Source organism: Ambystoma mexicanum, chromosome 9 (assembly GCF_040938575.1).
Source record: "Ambystoma mexicanum isolate Mex_15411 chromosome 9, UKY_AmexF1_1, whole genome shotgun sequence".
Lineage (NCBI taxonomy): Eukaryota > Metazoa > Chordata > Amphibia > Caudata > Ambystomatidae > Ambystoma > Ambystoma mexicanum.
Genome location: NC_090931.1, coordinates 879817629 through 879840800, shown reverse-complemented (window position 1 = coordinate 879840800; position 23172 = coordinate 879817629). Strand labels below are relative to the sequence as shown.

At 43.5% G+C, this 23172-nt stretch overlaps 1 protein-coding gene across 1 annotated transcript in view; it reads right to left on the bottom strand.

Moving 5' to 3' along the window:
* ASB18 (ankyrin repeat and SOCS box containing 18) overlaps positions 1 to 23172 on the bottom strand; it is a 284810-nt gene that overhangs the window by 94773 nt on the left and 166865 nt on the right. The window contains exon 3 of the mRNA XM_069613973.1: positions 3513 to 3780. Coding sequence (XP_069470074.1) covers positions 3513 to 3780 — 268 coding nt within the window. The remainder of the gene's footprint in view (positions 1 to 3512; positions 3781 to 23172) is intronic.

Sequence of the window (23172 nt, the reverse complement as noted above, 5' to 3'; positions counted from 1 at the left end):
CAATGGCAATGTTGGTCATGTTTTTGAACTTGAGTAAGGCATGGAGCTGGAAGATGACTCCTTTCCATTCGGATATTCTTTCAATTTCTTCTCCTGGCCCCACCTATAGTTGTCTTTCACAGAACATTCAAGATATTGCCTTCTGGAAGAGAACTAGAACTTAGAGCACATTCTGCACACTAGAACTGTGCGTGTACATCACGCAGCAACACAGCATGGAAAATAGCCTTCATTTTACAAATCTCAATAAAACTCAGTGCATGAATTTCACCAGTATCCTGGTTGAACACATGCTTTCAGTCTGAAGTACCAGTCATTACTACACCAGCAACTCTTCTCTGTCCAGCTTTACACCCACCTGACCATCCAAAACTTGCCGTGCGGCATCTTCTCCCATACTACTTGTCTCTCCTGCACCACCGCTGATGTTCGCCTTCTTAATGATCATTTTGTAATGAACCATCTGCAAATCGAGTGCCACAGATTTCGGTCTCTCGACACCTCCTTCCTACCTTGCAATCCTCTTGAGGTCCCACACTTTTTCCTTACTGGTTTTCACTGGATTTTATTTTTCACACTTAATATCAGTATTCCCTTGTCCACTGGAATGGGTAATCAGAGTTTCATTTCATTGCCCACGGTGAACAGCATTCCCATGAACCAATTCTCCGCCATAGCACTCCTTAACACACAATCTGTCCCTTTCAGATATTAGCCTGAACATGTCTGAAGCCAACCTTAGACTTAACATTCATATTTCCTTTTCAAAATAACATCATGGTCTGCTCAATGACATGTTGTGTGTCCCTTAATCTACACGAATGGAGAAACCATAGTGTCACAGTGTTTTCATAGATAAAACACTGCTTTCAAAATGATTGACCTTCATAAAATGAAAGATATGATAAGAAGAATGTTGTTAGATGACAATGCTTAGAAGGCCTGTATTTCATCACCATGATGAAGACCTTTATTGTTAGGGCTGATGCTTCACATGGGGCTATACAAGCTGCTCTGTTACAGTTTTAGCAAGATGATGAGCATTTTAATGTTCACCTGTCTTATTCCCTGATCTCTTACAAAATAAATGTTTCAGTTGCTGAACGCGAGTTAGGGTCAATGATGGTTGCCTATTTAGAGTCGGGAGATCTGTTATTCAGGAATCACCTTTTCTGAAAGAGATTCAGGCCGGTCCATGTGATCTTTACGTTCTACATCAAGTACAATGTCAGAACAACCTTGAAGCCTGGAGGGCTCACTGCTTTTGTACACTATGTTTTTGTATTAACTTATATTCCCTTTTCACAGCACTGATAAAAGAAGCAGATGCATTCACTGGGAGACATTCTGATCATCTGGAGCAAAATGTTCTTTTAGCTAATACTAAATATGGTTTAAGCCGGTTTTAGACTTGAATGTTGAAGTGTTTCTTCCATGCATTCTTCTGTACATAAGATTAAGAACAGTGAACCGACGAATAATATACTAGAACAACATCAGTGTTGTTTTATTAACACCCCAATGGAATTGAAAAGCTCTTCTTCACATGCCAGAGTTTGGTACATTCTGCGGCTTGGGCATTGCTGTTCTTTTACCAACACGCCATGCATCCTCCACCTATGTGGAGGTTACTCCTCCTGAATAGATACATCCGGTTCATATTTCTTTTAATTGTGAATTACAGCAGACATGTAGCATGGTTGCTGTGAACTTGCAAGTACTGCTGGTACTTCTAGAAGTCAATTTCCAAAATATTCTGTTTCAGATAAGATTTGGTTAACTCGGGAGGTTAGCTTGGAAGCAAGACGACACAGAGCAACACAGGTTCGATCCCCGGTCCGCGCTTAGAAACCATTGGGTATGAAGCGCTTATAAATAACCTATCATATCATATCATAACTCTGAACTGTCTTCCTCCTTGTTTTTTGTCAGTAATGTACTCCTTGTTATTATGGGCCTGATGTCATCGCACATATTAGCGATACTCTTGTGCTTTGCCTCCTGAATGGATATCCATCTTCTGTTTTAAGTGTCCCAAGTGATCAGGATTTTTTCCGTCTTCTCTTCCACCTCTGTTTGTGCCAGTGGATGCTCATGAGTAGTGGGAAGAGTTTCAGAACTTTGTGTCGTTCTCATTTTTTTGGGTCCTGCAATATTTGGTCACTTGAAATGTTATTTAGTTTGTGATAAACCCCGAAAATCTACCTTGTCTATTCATTCTCCTAAGTTATTTTGACACGTTAGTTGTCGGGTTCCTGATAAGCTCGGGGCTCGAAAGCAGATGTTAGGGCAATGTACTGTCATGTTCGAGCATTAAGTCTAGCATGATGGGGGCCAGATCTTTGGGTACTGCAGGAGGGCCGGAGGCATCACTACAGCATGGGGCATCAGAGTCATGAGGGAGGCATTGTGCTTTGGAACCAGCGTGGCACATTTGATTAGTGCGCTCATTTACCTTTTCACAGAAGTTGGTGTTTTTTGGCATTTGTGTCCTTCTCTATTAAGCTTTTGCTTTGAAGATGGTCTGGGTAATGACACACATATTGACCATATCTGCTCCGATGTGGTCGAACTACTGTTGCTGGTTGAATCCTTTCCATTCTGATATTAGTGTTGTTTGTTTGTAGACTGCATATTGCTCTAGACTCTACTGCATCTAGACCTTGACGTTTAAAGCCATTAGCATCCTGCGCTGGGAGTGAGAAACCAAAGATTGCTGGGTTTGTAGGTTTTGCCTCCCGGTTTAAGGCTTCATTCCGAGCAGACTATTGACCGGTCATGGACCTCTCTGCATCGTCTGCATCGTTTCCACAGCAACTTGTGCTCTCTCTTTTCCCCTTCTCCATTTCCACCACATGAATTACAATCTCAGCTATTCATCACTGCATCTCCCGCCTCTTCTCCACAACCACTGCAACCACTCCTCTGTGTCAGCCTGATGCCACAAAGGAAATGGAAGAAAGACTCATTTTGGAACCCATCTGCAATTTAAACTGCAGCAAACTCAATTGAAGTTTTTTTTAAAGCAAATACGCGTCCTGGGCTACCTGTGGACGGACAATTATTACCATCATTAAACGTGCCCCTTAGCTTCCAGGATGTTACATTGGGGTGATAATGGCTATAAAGCCCACAGTGGTGGGCCGTACCGGCTTCAAAATGCTTTAGCCCTTGGTAATGTCCCTCATTTCGCTTGGCCGTTACTTCATAGTGGCGGGCCGCTACCTGCTGGCTCAGTCTGCTACCTATGGCTTTATTGCCTCATTCGTGACACACCGTCGCATTGCTGCAGCATTGAGATTGAGGTTATTGAAGGCGCCCTGCAAATAATCACAACGTAATGTCTAGAGCTTAGGTTCTATGTGATAACGGGTGGTGAGTCTGAGGAGTTGCCAGCCTTAAGAATCACCAGGACTAGAAAGGGATGGCCTTCATATAAAAAATGAAAAACCTTTGTTTGTCAGTTCATAGACAGCTTGCACCTGGCCGTGTAACCAGGCTCACTCACTCACCTTAAGGTGTCCTTGCTGGTGCATAGGTGCAGTGGAGTCAGGCCCTCATGGCTCAGCAGATTGGGGTTGGCCCTGTGCTCCAGCAATAGCTGGGCGCACTCTGTGTGGCCCCTCGCACAGGCCTCGTGCAATGCACTTTGGCCGCCGGGAGCCGCATTGGGGTCTGCTTTTCGGTGCAGGAGGTAGCGCAGGCAGTCAGTGTATCCCCGACTGGCGGTGATGCAGAGGGGATTGGTCAGCTCCCGCTTATACTCCAGTGACCAGAGACCTGCATAAAAAGAATGCACAAGGGAGGTAAGGGAACAATCTGATCCAACGCGGACATGTTGCAGGGCCTGCATTTCAGTCCAACTGATACACACACACATATATAGAGCCCAAGCCCAACCAAGATGAGTGTTTCATTCCCAACACACCTAAGCAGATAGGTTCCCAATCAGATGTCAACCCAACTGACCTCCTTCTGAACAGTAATGGTGAGAAGATGAAGCACACAATGAGCATTGTATAGACACACTCATCTAAACACGGATTTCTAAAGGTTTAAAGGGAACCAAGACAAGACCATAACTACAATCCAATAATGCTTCAGATCCGCAATATCAATGCAGCTAATTACAGGGTATAAGTAGGGTCAAAGACAAAGTCCCCAAAATAACTGAACATGTCACATGGACGGAATCCAAACACGGCAGACCACTGAACCTCAACAGTCACAAAGGTAGCATGCATTACCATGGTGATTAAAGACAGCTTCTTCCGCACGTGTGATGGATGCCAGCAGCATGCTTGCAGGCACATACGTTTTACAGTTTTGAAAAGTAAACGAATTCGGCTGGATCAACGCAGACCCAAAGGTGTATGCTTGAAAAAGGTTTAATAGGAAGAGTTACAGGATTGGAACAAACTAAATACATGGAATAATATTTTAAACAACCACAGGATGGCTCATCCTTGGGTTAAACAGTTCACATGTTATAGGGCAGACCTGGGATCCTTCTCCGGGGCTGACGGTCAGTTCACAGTCAATCACATTCCTCGGGGGTTTAAATGTACCCGCACTTTTTTCTTGTCTACTTTTTCTGTAGCTTCTGGTTATCTGCTTCTAACTGTGTAGACCCTGTCCTGGTTCTCAGGGCCTGTGTCACCTGCATGTTAAGGCTGAACAAGGTTGCAGTCTTGCGCACTGCAGTGGTTGGCAAATCCTCAGAGTTTCTACCAGAGGACCAGTGATCATAGTCTGTTTAGCTGCACCAATTCTACTGTATTGCCATCTCCCTGTCCCAAGGCCCTGGCTATGTTCCCAAAAGTCTCATGCCCCCTCTCCACCTTAGCATGTCCCTAATAACTCATGCCTAAGGGGACCTAGCCGGTCTCTCTTGTACTTTTCTTTTCATGCTCTCCCTTCTTTCCCTGCACTTCCTTTAAGTTTTCCTAAGTACTCCTAGCTCTACCCTTCCCAGGCTCACCTTAGTCAAATGTTGCTGTCGCCACTTTCAGATCTTCAGAAACTTCTCTTTGATTTAATCCATTTTTTTCAACCTCACACGTTCTTGCCAAAATCACCCACCCCACCTTCATGGTTTGTCCAACTTGTGACTGCCTCTCTTCTATCTATCCCTTTAGTTTTCCTCCATAGTCCTCTTCCACCCTCCTTAATCATTCTCTACCGTCTCTGACCCATTTTTGATGTTCATCCCAACCTCTCCTGATAAGCTCCCTCTTTCTTCCTCTCTTCTTCACCCTCCACCTGTCTCTTCCTCCACTTCTCTTCTACCTCTTTCTAGCTCTTCTTGTGATGTTCCTCCCACTCCCCATTGAAATGCTATCGCCTCCTTCCACTCCCCTTCCTTCTACGCCTGTCTCTCCTCCTTCTATCTCTGCCTTCTTGGAACTGCTTCCCGGATTCCCAGCCACCTCTGCAACTCTCAAAACAAGTACTCATAACCTTGCCACCTAGTTCTGTCTGCTCCTGTTATAGAACTTTAGCCCATTCCACTGGGCCATCCTTTGCCTAAGTGAGGGCACTTGCGAGTGGTTACTGGGGTTGTGCAGCTATTTGCTCTGCATTTATTAAACATTGACTTCACCTTATTGAAATGTGTCTCCGCTGTGGTCCAGGGCTTTAGGCCTGGCAACCACCTTGGATATCATGCAAACTTCACTAGGCCTGACTGCGGCCGCAATGACTCATGATCCTTCTCTTCTGGATTGATTGTGGCTGTACGGACTCTACCTCAAATATAGGTGGCGTGTCACCTCGGAGCTATTCCTTTCCCATAAGACTTCAGTTCGTTTTACTTGTAACAGGCCGCCACAAAGAGAAGCTCATCTTACATTGTGGCCAATATATGAGTCTTGCTGAGGATATAAGAATCACTGGAATGGGCAGGGGCATGGATGATGCATTGCATGTGACATTCCCCTGCTGTAGTCCAGTGGCAAGGAGGAACAGTAGGGGGAATCCTGTGTATGTACTCTTGGCCCAGCATCACATGGCGGGTGGCAGCACCAGGCCCCAGTGGCTTCCACATCCCCCATCCCCAGACACAGTAGGCGACTTTGTCGCACATATCAGTGCAAAAAGATTTGTTATTTAACAAATGCCCACCTTGTTCAATCTAACATTTTTCTTACAACCCAATCTATCCTTATACATGTATGTTGGTCTCAGCATTTTTTTCTTTTAGAAATCCAATCTTGCAGTTATTTTTTAACGTAACTGTTAATTGTTCACTCCCATTCTTGATTTAAAATGTGTTTAGTATAATACACACAATTCAATATATTTGTAATAGAAAAATAAAAGGCTACCACTCTGATCCAGCATCAAAAGGCTGTGCAATGGTGTTAACCAGCAGACTATCTGAATTTACTAAAGTAATCTTCCACTGCTCTAGTTGGTGGCAAAATGGCCCAGTTGAGGTTATTTTGTTGCTGCAGTCTAGAGTATTTCTTCTGTTCCACTAGAGCATGCTGTTAACTTGAGCCTCACACCGAGGAGCTTCAGACACTGGATTGCTGTGTAGCGGTCAGAGTAGTCCTCTACAGTCTACTGAGTATCTGGCCGTTGAGGTCATAAGGGGGCCTGCATAGGTCCCACGCTAATACCATAAGATGTGATACCATTCCAGTGATGGTCTTATTGTATGTCATACAATTCTTCTGATTTGCAGGACATCCCAGGCTCCGTGTAATTTAGCTTTGATTACAATTAGCATCAACAACCATATTTGCAGTGAGGACACCAGTGTTTTGGGAATGCTGCCGCAGTCTTGATCTAACCCCCTTATCTATTGGGACAAGCCACGGTCTGTTGTTATTGTTAGTGTTTCTTAAAGGGTAGCTGTAGACTGGGTTACATGCAGTTAATTTATTCTAACTTCCAGGACCTTCTCATTTTGTACATCCTGACGGGACTGCAGTGATGGACTCTTCACCTTATGGGGTACTGTGGTGCCCAAGGGTTGTGTAGCAGGGGAGAGGCCATTGCTAGGAGACTGAAGAGTGACAGCTGACTTGAGCAATGAGAGAATGACCAGTTTCACAGATGGGAGCTGACAAGCTTCTTGGCAGAAGAAGATAGCACTGTAGAGAGAAGACTGATTTCAGCGTGTCACATGACTAGGGATTCCACACCGTGTTAGATCCTGGGGCTTCCCTCGAGGTGGGAATGGCGTCCACCAAAATACAAGGAGCTGTTAGCTATATAATATGACTCAGAGCTTCTTTAAGTAATCACCCAAAGATGGTGATTACCTATACACTATCCAGAGTAGTGCCCCAGGCAGGATTTTGAGAGCTGGAGAGAGCTGTGGGTTATGGCTTTACAGAATGACTAAAAGGCGTGAATGACTGAAAGGCATATTGAGGAGAAAATGTATTTACAGATCCATAAAGATGAATATCTACAAGACCATTGTGAAGAATTCGACCATCCGCACGTGGAGAGTGCGCTCATCTGGGCTTTTTTATTTTTTTATTAAGGGAAATGAATGATGGGAGATTAGCCTCCAAAATGTGTGCGGCCATTCCTCACCCATTTTATTTGCTTCCCGCACAAAACACATAGGTGTACTCTGGGAAGACACAGCCTACAGGCGCCGTCATATTCAGCTGGAATGTTACGGCCCCGGGTACATCAAAGCATCTCAAGAAGGAGGAAAGGCTGACCTTCCTCCCGCCCCGCCTTGGGCAGCCTAATTTAAATATCAAATGCTCCATGGACCTGCATTTCTTTTGTCATTTGTCGGCTGGTAGCAGTACATACTAATGAGATAATTGAAGCAATCCTAGAGGAGGTGCTTGGTTGCCGAACAGCCAACAGGATAGCTGGGCTAAAACACCTTTGGTATGCAATGTGTCAACTTGAAGCTAGTTCCCACCCCTCTGTATGAAAGGCAGTGAAATGCATGTCTGGGTCCACCATTTACCGCTGGCAAATCCCTACCTCTACAGAGCTGACCCATTGTAGAGGGGAGAAATATGAGCTATAGGGGGAGACAGGAAGTCTGCTCCTACCACATACTTTAAGGGAAATGTGCGCTTTGTTCAAGAGTTACAAAGGACTCTGTTAACCAGAGAGACACTTTTTGATCTACGGCAGACAGGGAGATGGGTGGGACTTAGGTATATGTTGTCACCCTTTGTCTGTCATGTGCAGAAACCTCTGGTCCTGACCTCATGCATAACAGATGATTGTTGGTGGGGACCCAGGATTGGTTCATTAAGGTAGGCTTAGCCTGCACCAATCACTGGGGCACATTTGACGTTAAAAGAGGGCTGAGCCCCTCACTAAGGAGACTTTTGAAGTAGTAACAAGGAGGACTCATTTGGGCTGGAGATGAAGGTACAGTCTACCTTATATCTTCCGCCAGTGAAGGAAGGCCAGGAGTTCCAAGAGGGAAGCAAGATCCCTCCCCTAAACATCTGCCAGGGAAAAGAGGGAGATACCGGACTAGGATGACCCATCAAGCAGCTCCAGAACCGGTACCCAGCAAGTGCACTGCGTGCCCTGCTGAGTTCTGCCAGCAAGCTTCCTAGGTGGCAAGGGCCGGAGAGTCTCTGGACAAAGGACAAGGCTGTTGCCTGCAATCACTCTCCTGAGCTTTGGGCCATCCATCTTGAAAGGACACAAGCCCTGCGAAGAAGCTAAGAGGGGTGCCACACAAGCATCTTCCAGCTTCCATCTTGTAAGGACATTTTCGAGACATGCAAGTCCTCAACCCGCATCCGGCTGCACCGCTGACTGTTGTCATGCCGCAGTCACCAGAGCCATCCGAGATGCCTCGACCAGCATTCCAGATCTGCCAACCAGCACAGATACAACAATTCTTGGCCCCGAGCTGCTGCTCCAGACAGCTTGCAGACATCCGACCAGTATCACTTGCCGAACTGCCTGGCGCCTGGTACCCGCTGCTGTCTCCCACCACTAGCTTGTCTCAAGGGCTGCGAAGCGCAGTGGAACCGCCTCAACGCTGTCGAGCACCAAGAACTTCTTCAGCATCAGGTACATTGTGGTTTTGTCCCTCTGGTCCTTCTCCGAAGGCCTCTAGAGACAGGTATGACCCTTTGCCACTTTGGTGCTGGAACCAAATAACCTTGAATAGGAAGACTGATTACTAACTACCCCCTTGTCAGTATCCAGACTGCATCCCTTTCCTTCATGAAACTGTCTGTCCTTTGTGTTCCTCTACAGGGTGGATCGTATTTATAGTGTGCTAGAACTGTCTGTTGTAGTAATAATAAAGTAAATATCTGTCTACACCCTTGGCTGGATAGTCCCTTTTATCATTGGGTAATAATTGTATTTTCACAGTGTTTCAACTAACCAACGATCGACGACCTTGCGGAGAGAAGCTTGCCCTTCCGTTCACATTACCAAAATTGGACAAGGAGGTCTTATAATTCACTTGTATTCCAATCTGTTCGGATCTCTTCTGGTGTGCTAGAGGTGTGGGGTTGATTGATGGTTTAGAAACCGATATTCATCCTTGGACCACTGGTGCCCAGGAAGTTGATTTGTCACAACCATAGCACCTTGTAAGGTGGACAAAGCACTCTATTAGAAGGCTGAGGGTACTACAGCTCCATAATGCACCTTATTTACTTTAAGCCCTACTTGGAGGGTGAGGGTTCTTAAACCCTTAGTGTCTATGTCCAAGTGAGGCTCAGGTTTCAAGTTACGTGTCCATTAGCACCTCATAATTCTTAAAATGTTCCTATAATTGATCTGCAGGTGCCCTACAAAGGCTGGTCCTTGAAAAATAGACACTCTTCAAGCACCTTGCTTCTTTAAGCACAGTGGTCTGAGGTGCCCACATGGGCCACACTCACCTGTGTATGGGTATCAAAAGGAAGGAGAAGCTCCCAGGGAACTCCTGTTTAACGCCCACATAACACCTCTAAGAACTGTGGTCCTGAGGGGTACATTCTCTTGGTCAATATATTGTGCTGGTGGCTCTGCCCTGGAATATCCTGGCAGGGCGATGAAGGCACAACAACCACAGATGCCTGGAACAGACCCACTGGTGTCAATTAACCGAGTATTAGGTTCCTCAGTGAGTCTCTACTACATGTATCAGCTCTCATGTTTGTCTTGGTCCATTAGTAATTAACATAACATAATGAATTTAAAAGGCTGCCAAATAAATTATGTATTGCTGAGAATCTAAAAGGGGAATGTGTCTTGTCAGTGTAGTTGGTTAGATACTTATACTTATTCTTGTATTAAATGTTTTGTGATTGGGAAGTGGTAACCATATTCTGTAGTCCCTCTTCTGTGGCTGCTACCTGCTCCTCATTTAGCTAGGCGAAGGCGCCTTACTATTTACTGTCACACAGGTGTTCCTATGGCGTGCAAGATGTGCTGATGATCTCAGGCGACTTACGCCACACCCACACATAATGAGAGTGTAATATATTGAGATGCACACTTTAAAAGGATGTTACATGTAGAATGATAGTATTGGAAGCACAATCCTTGAACACAATGGGCCTCATGTTGGTCAATGGCGTAACGTGATTGAAAGGCCTAAAAGCCTTGAGTAAGGCTTTAACGCCTTTCAGTCATGCCACACCACATTTTCATGCATTTGGATGTCGGAGAGGAGTGGGCAGTGCAACTTGAGTTTCTGCGGCCTCCCTTCCATGAAAAGTATGCATGTTAAGCAATGCTCATAATTGAAATCATGTTGGACAGGGTTTAATTAAAAGTAAACTCCTGGCAAGCGAGCATGAAAGGCAGCGTTTATTCATATTGCACAGCGGAGTGCAAAAGTGCAGGGCAAAAGGCGGTGTACACACATGTTGCAAAATAGCGACTAGTCCTCTGATGACTTTTTTCCAGCCCATCGGCTCACCACTGGACCCTGATAAAAAAGGTTAAACAGGAGATAAAGCAAATCTGCAGCCAATTCTGCAGGGCAACATCTAAGGGGAATGCAACTGCCCTTCAAAAGCAACCAGCAAAATCAGAGGTTGTCAGCCCATGGGAGAGCTGCAGAAGGAAGACTGCAGATAAGGAGGGACCCCAAGGAAGAGCGCTTAGTATGCAGAGAGGCCAGAGGCGGAGTCCTTACTTCAGGTAGTGTGTTAAGGTGTTAGAATCATGTGAAGAGTTGCATTGGGAGACGTGGGGAGGAAAAAGTTAGTTTGGTGAGGAAAAGAGCAGGTTTTTCTGGAAAGAAAGATATAGACCTGGAGACAGAATGGAAGTTGGGAAGAAATATTGGTGAGAAGACAAAGAGAAAAAGTCACTGGGAGCCTGGGTTAATTGTAAAGGAAAATACAGAACTGAAATGCATAAATAATTCACAAAGAAAGTTTGATTGAAGTTGGGTGGAGCTTCAAACAGAACAAAGCTGGTTTGGCTAGGAAGAAATATGCAATTTGGGGAATGCGGGTAAGGAAGAGAGAGAGAGAAAGACAGCGGGACTTCAACAGAAAGAGTGAAATGAGGGACATCTTGAAAGGGGAAGAAAATAAAGTAACGTAGGAATAAGAATATTAGAACAGAAAAACAAACTGATATTGTTGCAAGGAAGAAGACAAGAGAGAACAGCTTGAAAAGAGATATTGTTAAAGGAACAAAGAAAGAGACCAGAAGAGAGAGATACCACCCTACCTCTAAGGGAATTATTTCCTTGACCTTTGGGGAGTGAACGGATTTCTCGATTCCTCGCTTTCTTAAGATTTTTCATTTCTAAATTAAAAGAATGCCTATGTACACTACTGGCTATAAGTGCATTCTTAATACAAGATGAACTGTGTATCACGGAATTAACTATTTCTCAAAAACATTGTGTGTATACATTTTCAGTTTCTTATCAAAACCGTGTTTTCATAGTCTTGCAGAAACAACACATTTACTTTTAGAATGTTATATTATGCCAGGAGATTCTATTGCAGGGGGTATCAAGTTCTAAACTCGGTAGGAAGAGGTCCCTCTCATGTGAAGCATGTTGCGCATGTATGGAGGCCTTAAGCATTTTATGGTCACTGTCGTTTGTCGAAACCAGAGTGAAATATGAAATTAGATTAAATATCATCCTGTTTGTAAAAACGTAATCGATAGTGGAGCACACACTCCCATTGGACCATGTAGTGTGATCCTGTGAAGCTTCCAATATATTATTCACACAATGCAATCCCCAATTGGAAAGAAATTGGTACCAACTGTCTCCCTGTGAGGATTTTCGAGAGGAACCACTGTCCACAAGAGATTGACTGCACCCATCGTGCACGGTAAGTCTCCCGGAACACAAATCTGAATTGAAGTCGCCCGCAATAATGATATTCAAAATGTTACATATCTCTTGACATTCCTGAATCATTTGATCAATTAACAGCAATACACCCCCTATGAATATTGAATGTCTTAATACATTTGGGATAGGTGTTAGTTTTCACTGCAATGAAGAGTCCCCCAGGGTCTTCCTCTGGATTTCTTAACCACCAATTCTTGATGCACAAAAAAAAATCTCATGATAAGGGGGCAAGTGCCCAGGTTTCTTGCAAACAAAGGAAACTTGCATCATATAAGAATGCACAGATTAAAGAGGACTGTTTAAGTGCACGGTATCCCCTGGAGTTCCATGACAAGAATAATAAAGAACGAGTATTCTAGGGGTTGTCTTTTATTGAGTAAATCTTGGAAATAGACTCTCTAAGCGTCAGTGCCAACCATCTCAAGTCTGAGTCGGTAGAGGGGATCAATTGGTCCGCAATGTATTTACTTTGAGAATAAGTATCCTCATTTAGTTCTTTTGGGTTCCCCTCCTGTTCTCCTCACCATGACTTTAGAAAACCCTTATTAAAATGTTCCAAACCCTATTTTGATAAAAGACTGTCAGTTTCTTTTACTTTGCACTCTTGCCCTTGGAGTCACAATCATCTTGACACTTTACATCCTAACATATACCCTTCAGTGCTGTAGATTAACAGTATTACAAAATCTTGGAAATGTAGGTTTCTGCATCAGTCTCCCTTTTGAAAACTTTGTGGTTAACTTTCAGTTTCAGAAGCAGTGATTTTAGTCAGAATAATAGATTTGTAACAAAGCAAAGTTAGGTATCCAGTGAAAGAAAGAGGCAGCCACCAATCCCAGTCATCCAGGGGAACCACAGGAGGGTGCCCAGGCTCAGGCTCCACCACCAAAATCCAGGCTCAGGTAGCGGCAGGGTAGGACGTTACATTGTGATCCAACTGGGACCAGTAGGGACTTCAAGCCAGGTATGCAACCCAGCCACTCACATCTTGATCAGAACAAGCAATGACCCCAAATAAGTAAAGGCTTTTGTGGACAACTGTTCTCACTGCCAGTTGCAGTGCTGGCCATCCATGGGTTGCCAGGTGCAGAGGACTCTTTGATAACGTTGACAACTGGGTCTAGCGATTCGGCGGTTGCAGGCTCCATCAGTACTCTTTTGGAAATGGATCACCACCTGACTGGATTTGATTAAAGCTGCAGGAAATCCTCTGCAATGACTCCAATGATGTTGGGCTCCCCACAGGACCCCTCAGCTGAGACGAGCAGTTGAAGTTACCACGCACATGTTCAGCAGGCAGTAAGACAATGGACCACAGGACACCGGCTGCACCAGGACCGCCCTTCTTGGGAGAAGGAAACAGCCAGCGATGTCTTTATGGGTGGGAAAAGGGCCAACTGCCTGGGTCTCCACTTTGGGAGTGGCACCACATGGCTGCCTGATACAAAGAAATCAGTCCCAGTTTTTTACAAAACATATATAACATATGTTAGGATTTTGTACAGTGTGATGTGGAGGCTATCAGTTCTGAACATGCTGCATCTGTTGCCACATACCTTCCAAATTGATCAATGAATCCTGTAATGCATTGTGTTCACTATAGCACTATAGCACATATAGTTTGCGTCATCAGTATAGCAGAAGCCGTATAGCCTTTTCACCTCTAAGTAAGGAATATATGAAATCCCAAAGTTGAAATCTGTGTTGCTTATTTTGACTGGCAGCCTGGTTCAGAAGACTATTCTGTGTGTTAAGCACTTCTGAGATCTGTGCTCATTTGCAAGGTCACAGTACCAAAATCTGGGAAGGCCGACTCTGCCTTTGGGCCTCATTACAAGTTTGGCGGTGCAGGAAAAAAGTGGAGATAATTCCCTTACTCCCCATTTTTCACGGAATTACCGGGTGGTAATATTGCTGAGTTTTGGAGGTAAAGTGGACGAAGCACCTCCAGCTTCATGCTTATGCAAAAGGAGAATATTTCTAGATGTATTTTCTCCATCATCAGGGAAAGTATATAAGTACCAGAATACTAATTCATGCGGGTCCAAAAATCTTATCTACTTATGAATTTTAAAACTTTAAGTATATCCAGCATACAGACTTGCAGATACTTATTAATGATGAGTAGAAGAACATTTAAAATTGTAGAAGAAAACAAACAATGTTTTGTGCCAAATGAGCAGTACTAAAAATACGCTCGATAGATGCCTGTGACATTTGCTTGTCTCTCTTCTGTGTAGGACTACTTCCACTGAAATGACCTACATGAGAAGAGGGAGTAAGGAATGGGCTAAACAATGCCACCAAAATGTGAGAAGATAAATCTGTTCACAGAAGACAGCAAGGTACTTCAGAGTGAGATAAGAGGATTTGTCCGTGATCACTGTAATGTCTGATCTCAGAGCCGTGATATGAACCTCAATACTTTCAAATTTGGTTACCTATCACCTCTCGCAGTTAACACTTTATGCTTTTCATTGAGGTGGCTGTATGTTTCCAACATTGGGGTTCATTACGAGTATAGTGGTATCTCGGCGGTTATACCATCAAGATACACATTTGAAAAAAGTTTTAAACAAATTAGGTTCATAATTAGTTATTATGTGATTTGTGTACTTTCCAAGCAAGGTCTACAAAACATTGCATTATTTTAGTTCACGAAAGTCAAAGATTCGCAAATAGTTGCACCTTGCCATGCAACCAAGAACTGGGAAACAATGTGGTCAGATCCAGAAATTGCAGTTGGGGATCAAATCCCATCTTTACCTATTAACCAAATTGTGTGATCCTGGGCAACCCATCCCCAGCCCCTAGAGTTTCTCTCCCATCTGCTCACGTTGATTTCGCCACAGTACCCAAAGTCCAAGAGGTATTAAACAAGATCAGACAATGAGTCCCTAATCTAGTACAAGGAGCAAATGCTAATAAAGCAGGTGCTACCCTAGTGTTTATAAACAATGTGCAAGAAATATGTGATTGCATCTTTGTACAACACGGCGTTGACAAAACTTGCTTTCGTAGTCATGCCAATAAAGTAGTATTATATTGTGCTGGTGGACATAACGCGATTATGAAAAGGGAACATTAACTATGCAACGCCTTAAAATCAGTTCAATAGATGTTAAATATTATTATTATTATTATTTTTATTTTTTTTCATTGGCTAAGTTAGCCTTTAAAAAAAGAAAAGAAAACAAAATCCAACGTTGTACATTACAATTGTACACTCAAATCCTTGTGTATCTGTCTTAAAACTGTTCCTCGTCCCTGCCTTTACACCATAAAATCACTCTCCTTATTATACCTTCAGCATGAATTACCGCACTTTATGCCCTGTCAGTGCATGTTCCCCTGTTTTTGTTGTTACAACCGCAATTTTTCTAACAGCGTCAGAAAACGAATTACTGCATAGTTTAGTTGTCTCTCTCTCTCTCTACAAACAAACAGGGCTTGCCACCAGTCATCCGCACTTGGGGTTTGATATTTCATTAGCTGTGGCCCCAATGTCAGTGATCTTTGCAGGCACAGGCCCTTACAGAACAGTGTCAGATGTTTCAAAGTTTCTTCCTCTTGTTTGCAGAATCTACACTCTGCAATAGTATCTTCCGCTTTACGCAGCTCTCTTAGCCACTCCGTGGTTTTGAGGGCATTTAAGCGAAATTTTATAAACAACAGTCTGCTGACATTGTTTGGATACAATTCAATGTGATTCTGCAAAGATTTCAAGTTTCTGGATTCATTCGGTGCATCTTTCATCAGATTATTGGAATTCGTTTGGGTCCCAGTCAGAATCCAGTCAAGTCTCCAGAATTTGGTTTTTGCTAGATTTGCTAGATTTGGATTGTCGTGTAAAGTTTTTAATCGTAAAAATCCAAATTTTCTCGCAGCGTTTATTCCGAAGTGACAGAAGACACGCAGGGTTTCCATTGCCTGGATTGTGCAATATTTCAAATTGCAGAGCCACTTTCTTCATTCTCACCTTCCAAAATATTATTTTCAAAAGTGAATGATTGGAAAGGGGGCAGTCTGCCCAAATACATTTTACTATTAACACCTGTACAGTACTTTTCACCTTCTAAATTAACCGCAGATGAAGACATGAACAGATGAATTTCCATTTGGACTTATGAAGATGTGTGACCATTAATGTGACGATCTCAATGTCTACTCCCTGCATTATTACAATAGCGATGAGGGTATATGATGAAAAGGGCATCAGCTGTGGACGGGTCCCTCGAAGGCAAGTAGGACCAACAGCACACAGGTATGATATGGAAAATGGCCTCCCACCCCTTTCCTGATCTATAAAGCTTTCATTATGCAACTAAACGGGGTATTAAATTGGGTGGTTTCTCTGGGGCCCAGAAAAGTCCATGTATTCCTGAATGAGGACGGTTCCACTCTACTTTAAGCAACAAATTTCTGAGTTTCAAGCCTTTCTTTCCGGAAAACCCTTACCGGGAAGTGTTGTTGATTTGCACAATTACACATATAATTCAATAATCCCATCGCTTCTTTGAGGTCTAACCAAACCAACGGCTCTGGGCTTGTAAGGCTGCCCGATAAAATCTGAGGCTCAATCCTTACACAGGAGATCTCTTCCTGGGCTATATCTTCATTTGTTAGTCACTCACAGTAGATCTAAGTGTACCCACACTTCGTTCTTGGCTCTTAGTTCTGTGGATTTGATCTTCTGCTTCTCATCTTGGACTCCTGAGAGACTCCATCTCTTGAGTCTAGGGGCCCCAGTTGTGCTTTTACCTTAGGCCTGGGCAGTGAAGGGGGGTATGGCCAGGTGATGGCAAGCTAAGACCCAGAACTTCCACCAGGAGGATAGGCCAGTGCTTTTCTAGAGCGTAAATCAGGATAAGAACTCCCTATCCCTGTCTTGGAGTTCTGGCTGTAATCTCTGTCACCCTGTGTAAATCTTCCTACTCAATGATTTGAAACAATCTCATGCCTTTCTTACCACCATAATTCTCTTCTAATTCATCTTTTAACTCACTGTTGCTCTGCCATGTGCTTTTACCTCCAACCCTTCGCAACTTGCTCTTGCTAGGCTTGTGGCGGGCCTGCTAACTCCTCCAGCCTTTCTTTGGCTGTATCACTGTGCAGCAGCACTTGGAGCGTATCAAGTGCTAGACGGGTTGCCACAATAACTGATTTCAGGCACAAATAACCAAACAGACTCAAATAATATGGCAAACTACTTTATTAGCAATTCAATAAAGTAGGGAAATCTGGCAAGCATAACAAATCATAGCTCACATACTGTTGAATACATTTCAGCTACACAAAGGCTTTATACGTCAATATACGTCAGCTATGTGGTAATCCTATGTGGCAAATAGTAAAAACCTATCCGGGGAATGGAGAGGTTAAGGGGACATACATACTTATAGCTTATGTAGGAGTTAGTAACATCATTGGCTACCCCTTATCAAGTAGGCACACCTCGAACTACCTCGAACTACGTATAATACAGATAATAGTAGAATAATAGAAGGGGATTTGCTTCTGCAACAGTGTATCATCCACCATCACATAGGCCATTCTGAATGGTTGGAACTCTTTTCCAACCTTGGACGTTCGGCTTGTTAGCAGTACATAAGCAAAACGAAACCCAGGTGCAGGGAATAACGTCACGCAACTGCCCACTTGGCCAATTAGCCTTCCATCTCTCATCAGTTAGGCCCTAATCCAAGGCCTCTTCTTTGTACTTGACCTTGCTGACTAGTCCCTTCCTCAGAACTTTAAAGGAAGTCAAGGTACATTGCTATCTTAGTCTGGAGCGTTATGAATTGGCCTTGTTTTGTGGTCTTACACCATGTGTGAAGAGACCGTGATTTTGTACATCTTATCCTGCTATTTAGTGCTATTTCATTCAATTATACTGGATGCTATTACTCTCCTTGGCCTCTGGAGACTTGGTTGCTCCATCTTGCATATGCTTTCTGCATCTTTGATTGTCCAATACTTGGCACTCACAAATGTTTACTCCATTGATTAATCTAAGAGAAATATGTCCTACGTACATGGCTTACCCTCTTTGACTCCTTTTGTGCTTTGCAATTGCTTCTTGCTGCGGCATCCTTTATCCTGAGCCAAACAAATATTCTTCGTTTTTGTATAAATTTGTATTTCAGTGCCTGTCAGCTTTGCAGCATTAATCTCTCACCTTGGGGCTTTTAGCTTACTATTATATGAAACCAACATCCATCTCCTCAACATGGCTGCCTTACCCGTGTTAGATTTCCTATGTTTAGCAAGCTTCTATTTGTCTCATCTACCTTGCGTTTCTGCGTGTATACATCTACTGCATCTCTTCTTACTTATCTTCTCAGTGTATATGATTTATTCACATTTGCTTGTTCGGTTACTTTGTTACTTCATTCCCATTTTCATTCTTTAAGTATTCTTATATTGTTTCAGTGCGCCTTCGTCTCTTCTCTTCATGATGTCACTTTACACCTGTCAGACTTTACTTTAAGTTCTTCTGTGTCCAGTGGTGTCTGCAGACTTCCTTCTACCATATCAGTTTGAGGGTACATTCGGTATGTTTGTCTGAGCGCATAACGTTGTTCATATCTTCAATGCGATATTGGGACGATACCAGGTGCCATGCACAGTGTTTTCTTACTGTTCTTCCAATATGACAGATGTGAGAGGGTGGGCTCCAAGAGTGACGTGTACATCTGCTTCTCTACATCGCCACTCCACCTCCTCCTCTCTGTCTCCAACTTCTTCCATACAACTTTCCAAAACTCCTCGCCTGGAGCCTTTCCCTTCCTCTTCTAGATTGTGCTCCCCTTTTTCGATCTTCTTGTTACCGCCAACCCCCGCTATGATTCTTTCTCTCTCCTTTTTTCTTAGCACTCCTCCTCCAGCCAACTCAATTCCTTTGATGTTTTTCCTCTTATCTTCTCCACTCCTCATCTTCTCTTTGCACCTCACTACTTCTTTACCCTCCACTTCCTCCTTACTCCTCATCACTTCCTAGAGCTTCATCAAATATTTAGTCTCCACTCCCCCTTGCCCTTTACTACCTCCTCCTTTCTCTCCACTGCTTCCAACCTCAACTTCTACCCTCTGGCACTCTTCCTCCAAACTCCTTCTCCTGCTCTGCTGGACCTCCTCCTCTTCATGTCACCTTCAGTGCTCTATGCACCCAAACAACCACACTTGCCTGGAAATCCCTGCCCCTTTTAAGGTAACCCCCCTTCTCCCTTTAACAGAGAACCTTTGTATGAAATTATGAAGTCATTGTGGGGATTGGTTTAGGCAAGCTGGGTACTAGGAATCCTATGCTTTATTTAATTGGCCCCTTCGCTGAAGGACGTGGCGAGCCAAGACGCCTTCTTGGATCCCTGATCTGCACTGTGTTGTGTAGTAGACATCTCATGGGTGTGCTCCTCTATCCTTGGATTTGGCACGCCCTTCCTCTCAGCCATCTCATCTTAAGCTTGAGCCTGATTCCAGGGAAGGAATTACAGGTAGCATGACTGGTCGGACACTGATCATACAGTGACACTATGACGGCAATTAAACATTAAAAATCATGAACATAACTTTCTTAGCCGTGCACTGGCAGGGTGTATGGGCCTTGGGTATTGTACACATGTTTGTAGTGGCAAGGCAACAATTATGCTTAAGTGCTGGCTACACAGTAAATGTTCTTGGAGCCAGTGTAAGAGGAAGGGGCAGGTTTTTGCTTATGATGGTGAACTCCTAACATATGAATGTGGTGTTGTCGTGCAAGCCAGCAGAACCATCCCTGGTTCAGTATAGCTTAGTGAGCTGTGGCTACTGGCCCCCGTGACTACCCCATCACTTAATCCAAGAGGCAGGCTGTATCTTCCCCCTTCCTCTAAGCTACTGCTAGGTTAATAACTAAGCGTCTCCCCTGGGCAAACTATTTTCATGGGGGATAAATGTGGTAATATTACCCTCTTAAAATTGTATGGCCATTCCCAGGTTCCCATGCCATGAACTTCCCAGTCGAGCAGTCGATTTTGGTGTTCATGTCCCAGGGAGGTGTTTCTCATTTTCCAGACTTCTGCTCTTTTGACTCTGGCCAAACAACTAGCCAAATTGTGTAAGGTCATCCCTAAAATGATCTCTTTTGCGGTTGCCCAGGTATGACTGCTACCTCCACTTTGGACATTTCTGTTCTGGTATGGAAATTGAGAGAGGCCTTGGGATAGACCTTCTCGTCTCCATGGATGAACATCATAGGTGCCAACTTCTTAGGTAACAGCTACTCCAAGTAGCCAAAATCCATCCAAATGGCTGTTTGCCTTTCTCACCCATCCCCCAAGTATTGGAAGGGTAGGACTGACTGCGTCTGCAGCTACAAAGGTACATACTGACTCATTACAAATCTGACAAACTACTGCCATAATCGTCTACCATTACTGCTAGTTGGTCCCATGGGTTTACCATAAGATTACGAGTGGTGGTAGGCAGGGGTGGACTGGCCTACAGGGAACTCTGGAGATTTCTCAGTTTGTCTCTGCACCCTGGGCCTCGTGTATTTTAAACTATTTTATTTCAACATTTTCTCATAGGGAAAGGGTTGGGGGTGCTGCAAATGTGTAATATGGGGCCACTTTGAAAATTATTTCCAGGGCCTCTTTAAGTGTCCACCTCTGGTGGGAGGGTGGTGTAATTCCCCATTTCTGGAGTCCATAGGACTCCATGGGGATTTGGGCAGATGTACAGTGAGTGGTAATTCCGCCGTAGTAAATCTGCCAATTTGTGAAGGATTTGCCTTCAGCTGTGTTTGATTCTCAGAAAGTCACAGGCAGGTCTTATGCCAAGATACTTATTAGACAGTAGGAGGTCTCATCTACTCATACTGCTTTTTAAGTCAAGAGCATAAAATATGACACATCATGCATTCCCACATTAAACTTAGAACCAGATAACTTTTCATAAATATTTTACAACTGCAAAACTGGTCCCAAAGTGGAGTCTGGTTTAGACAGGAGAAGAAATACATCTTCAAAATACATTTTTATTTGTTTCCTGCTAAATGAGTAACTACAATAGTTTTTTATCAGCGTTCAAGGCTCTGGTAGTCTGAGGAAACCTGGTAAAAGCCACCAAACCTGCCCCTGCCATCCAGTTCCTTCAGTCCTGAATAATGCACCGACAGCGTGCTTGTCACCCGGTCCAGAGGCCTTCTGAACCACAGGGCCTACAACCTGGAGTGGCCAAGCACCAGCATTGTAGGAGGTGTTTTGCTCCCAGAAGTGGGCTGTGCTCCAAGGAAACCAGTTAGTATCCTTTCTTCATTAACTGGAAAGACAGGACGACAGTGATTTTGTATGGATGTGGCAGAATTAGTCGCATTCAAGCTTGTTCCTGTGGATGCCCTTTAAAGATAGCCAGAGTCATTCACATGTCGGGAGTTCCTGAAATGTGACTGATTCTGCCAGAGACCAGGGATAATTCAGAGACAACAACCTTCAGGGTGTTACTTCCGTATAACAATAATTTACCACAGCTCCTATCGGTTACAGGCTATCCTAGGATCTTTGTTTGTGTTATTGTGTTTCTGCTACAAAACACGTTCTTTTCAGTCTCTTATTTATCATCAGGATTTGTACTTAACCTGCTTTATGTGCCCCCCCTCACCTCCTCCGTAAACACGCAACTGTGATGTCCTCCAACTCTACATTGTAATTTCCTTCAAGTTATTTCACCCTGGAAGAACCTATAATCTCTGGCTGGCTGGTGACTGGTGAATTTTGAAAATGCGGGAGGTAAACATTTTAACTGCATTGGCCCTGAGCGTTCCTTAATTAAGGGTGGTTTGCGGGTGGAGGTCACCCCATAAACATTTCTTTTTTAAAATTATTTTTATTTGTTTTTGGCTACACAGTAAAGTTTCCAAAAGTTATTACACAATTAAAATAGATAAAATACATAATAACATAGATCCATAGTTTCTTATTAGCTCACTAGACAAACTGTACAGGCAAGAAAAGAAAAAAGATAAATAGACAAAAACAGAGCCCTACATCTATAATAAACTAGTAAATTTAAACAATCAGACCCTATACGTGGTGTAGGGCTACCACCTCACAATTGATCAGAAATAATAATTCATATCCAAATATTTCAATGAAAGAAAACCTATATCGACCTACTAACAACCACATTAACAATTTTGTTCTCATTACAGAAATAACTTCCTCAAATTTCCAATTTAACACATTTTATTCACCGCATGGTGGATTTAACCATAGACCGCAGTTATAATCCACAATGCGTCTTCAAGTATCTTGAGACTGTTAGTTGAAACTTAGTTCGATTCCCATGTAACATATCTAACCATAGTGAAGTCAGATCCACACACTCAGCATTAGGAACAAATTGGGAAAAGCAGTTGATTTGTTCTGTCCTTAGACCATTGCATTCTGTCAAAATATGTTTAAGGGTTTCAGAGGGAACCTCAGATTTACAGTATCTGCATGTGGGGACGAGATCAAGGGCTCCTGACCTGATGTCAATAATTTTGCCTGTTCCAAGTACATTGAAGCGAAACCTCATAAAAGCTTGCCTCCACCATCTATCTGGAAATTTGAGCAGATATGGTTCAGTGAAACCCATTTTTTTAAAATTAGAAACAAGTTGACAATATAGTTTCTTATTCAGAACTTCTTTCACCGTGGAGTTCCAGTCCAAATGAAGGAGCAGGGTCTTAACCTTCATAGGGTTAGAAATCAGAAGCTCACGGGTAACCCCCACTTTATCAAGGGATTCAAATACTTCTCTTTCCATATCGACAAGAAACTTCGAGGAGGCCTTACCTTTCAGGAGCCCGCTTCCCATGATTCCATATAAGTTGGTGTTGTTGCTTGAAAGCAGTTTCCTGTACAGTGCAA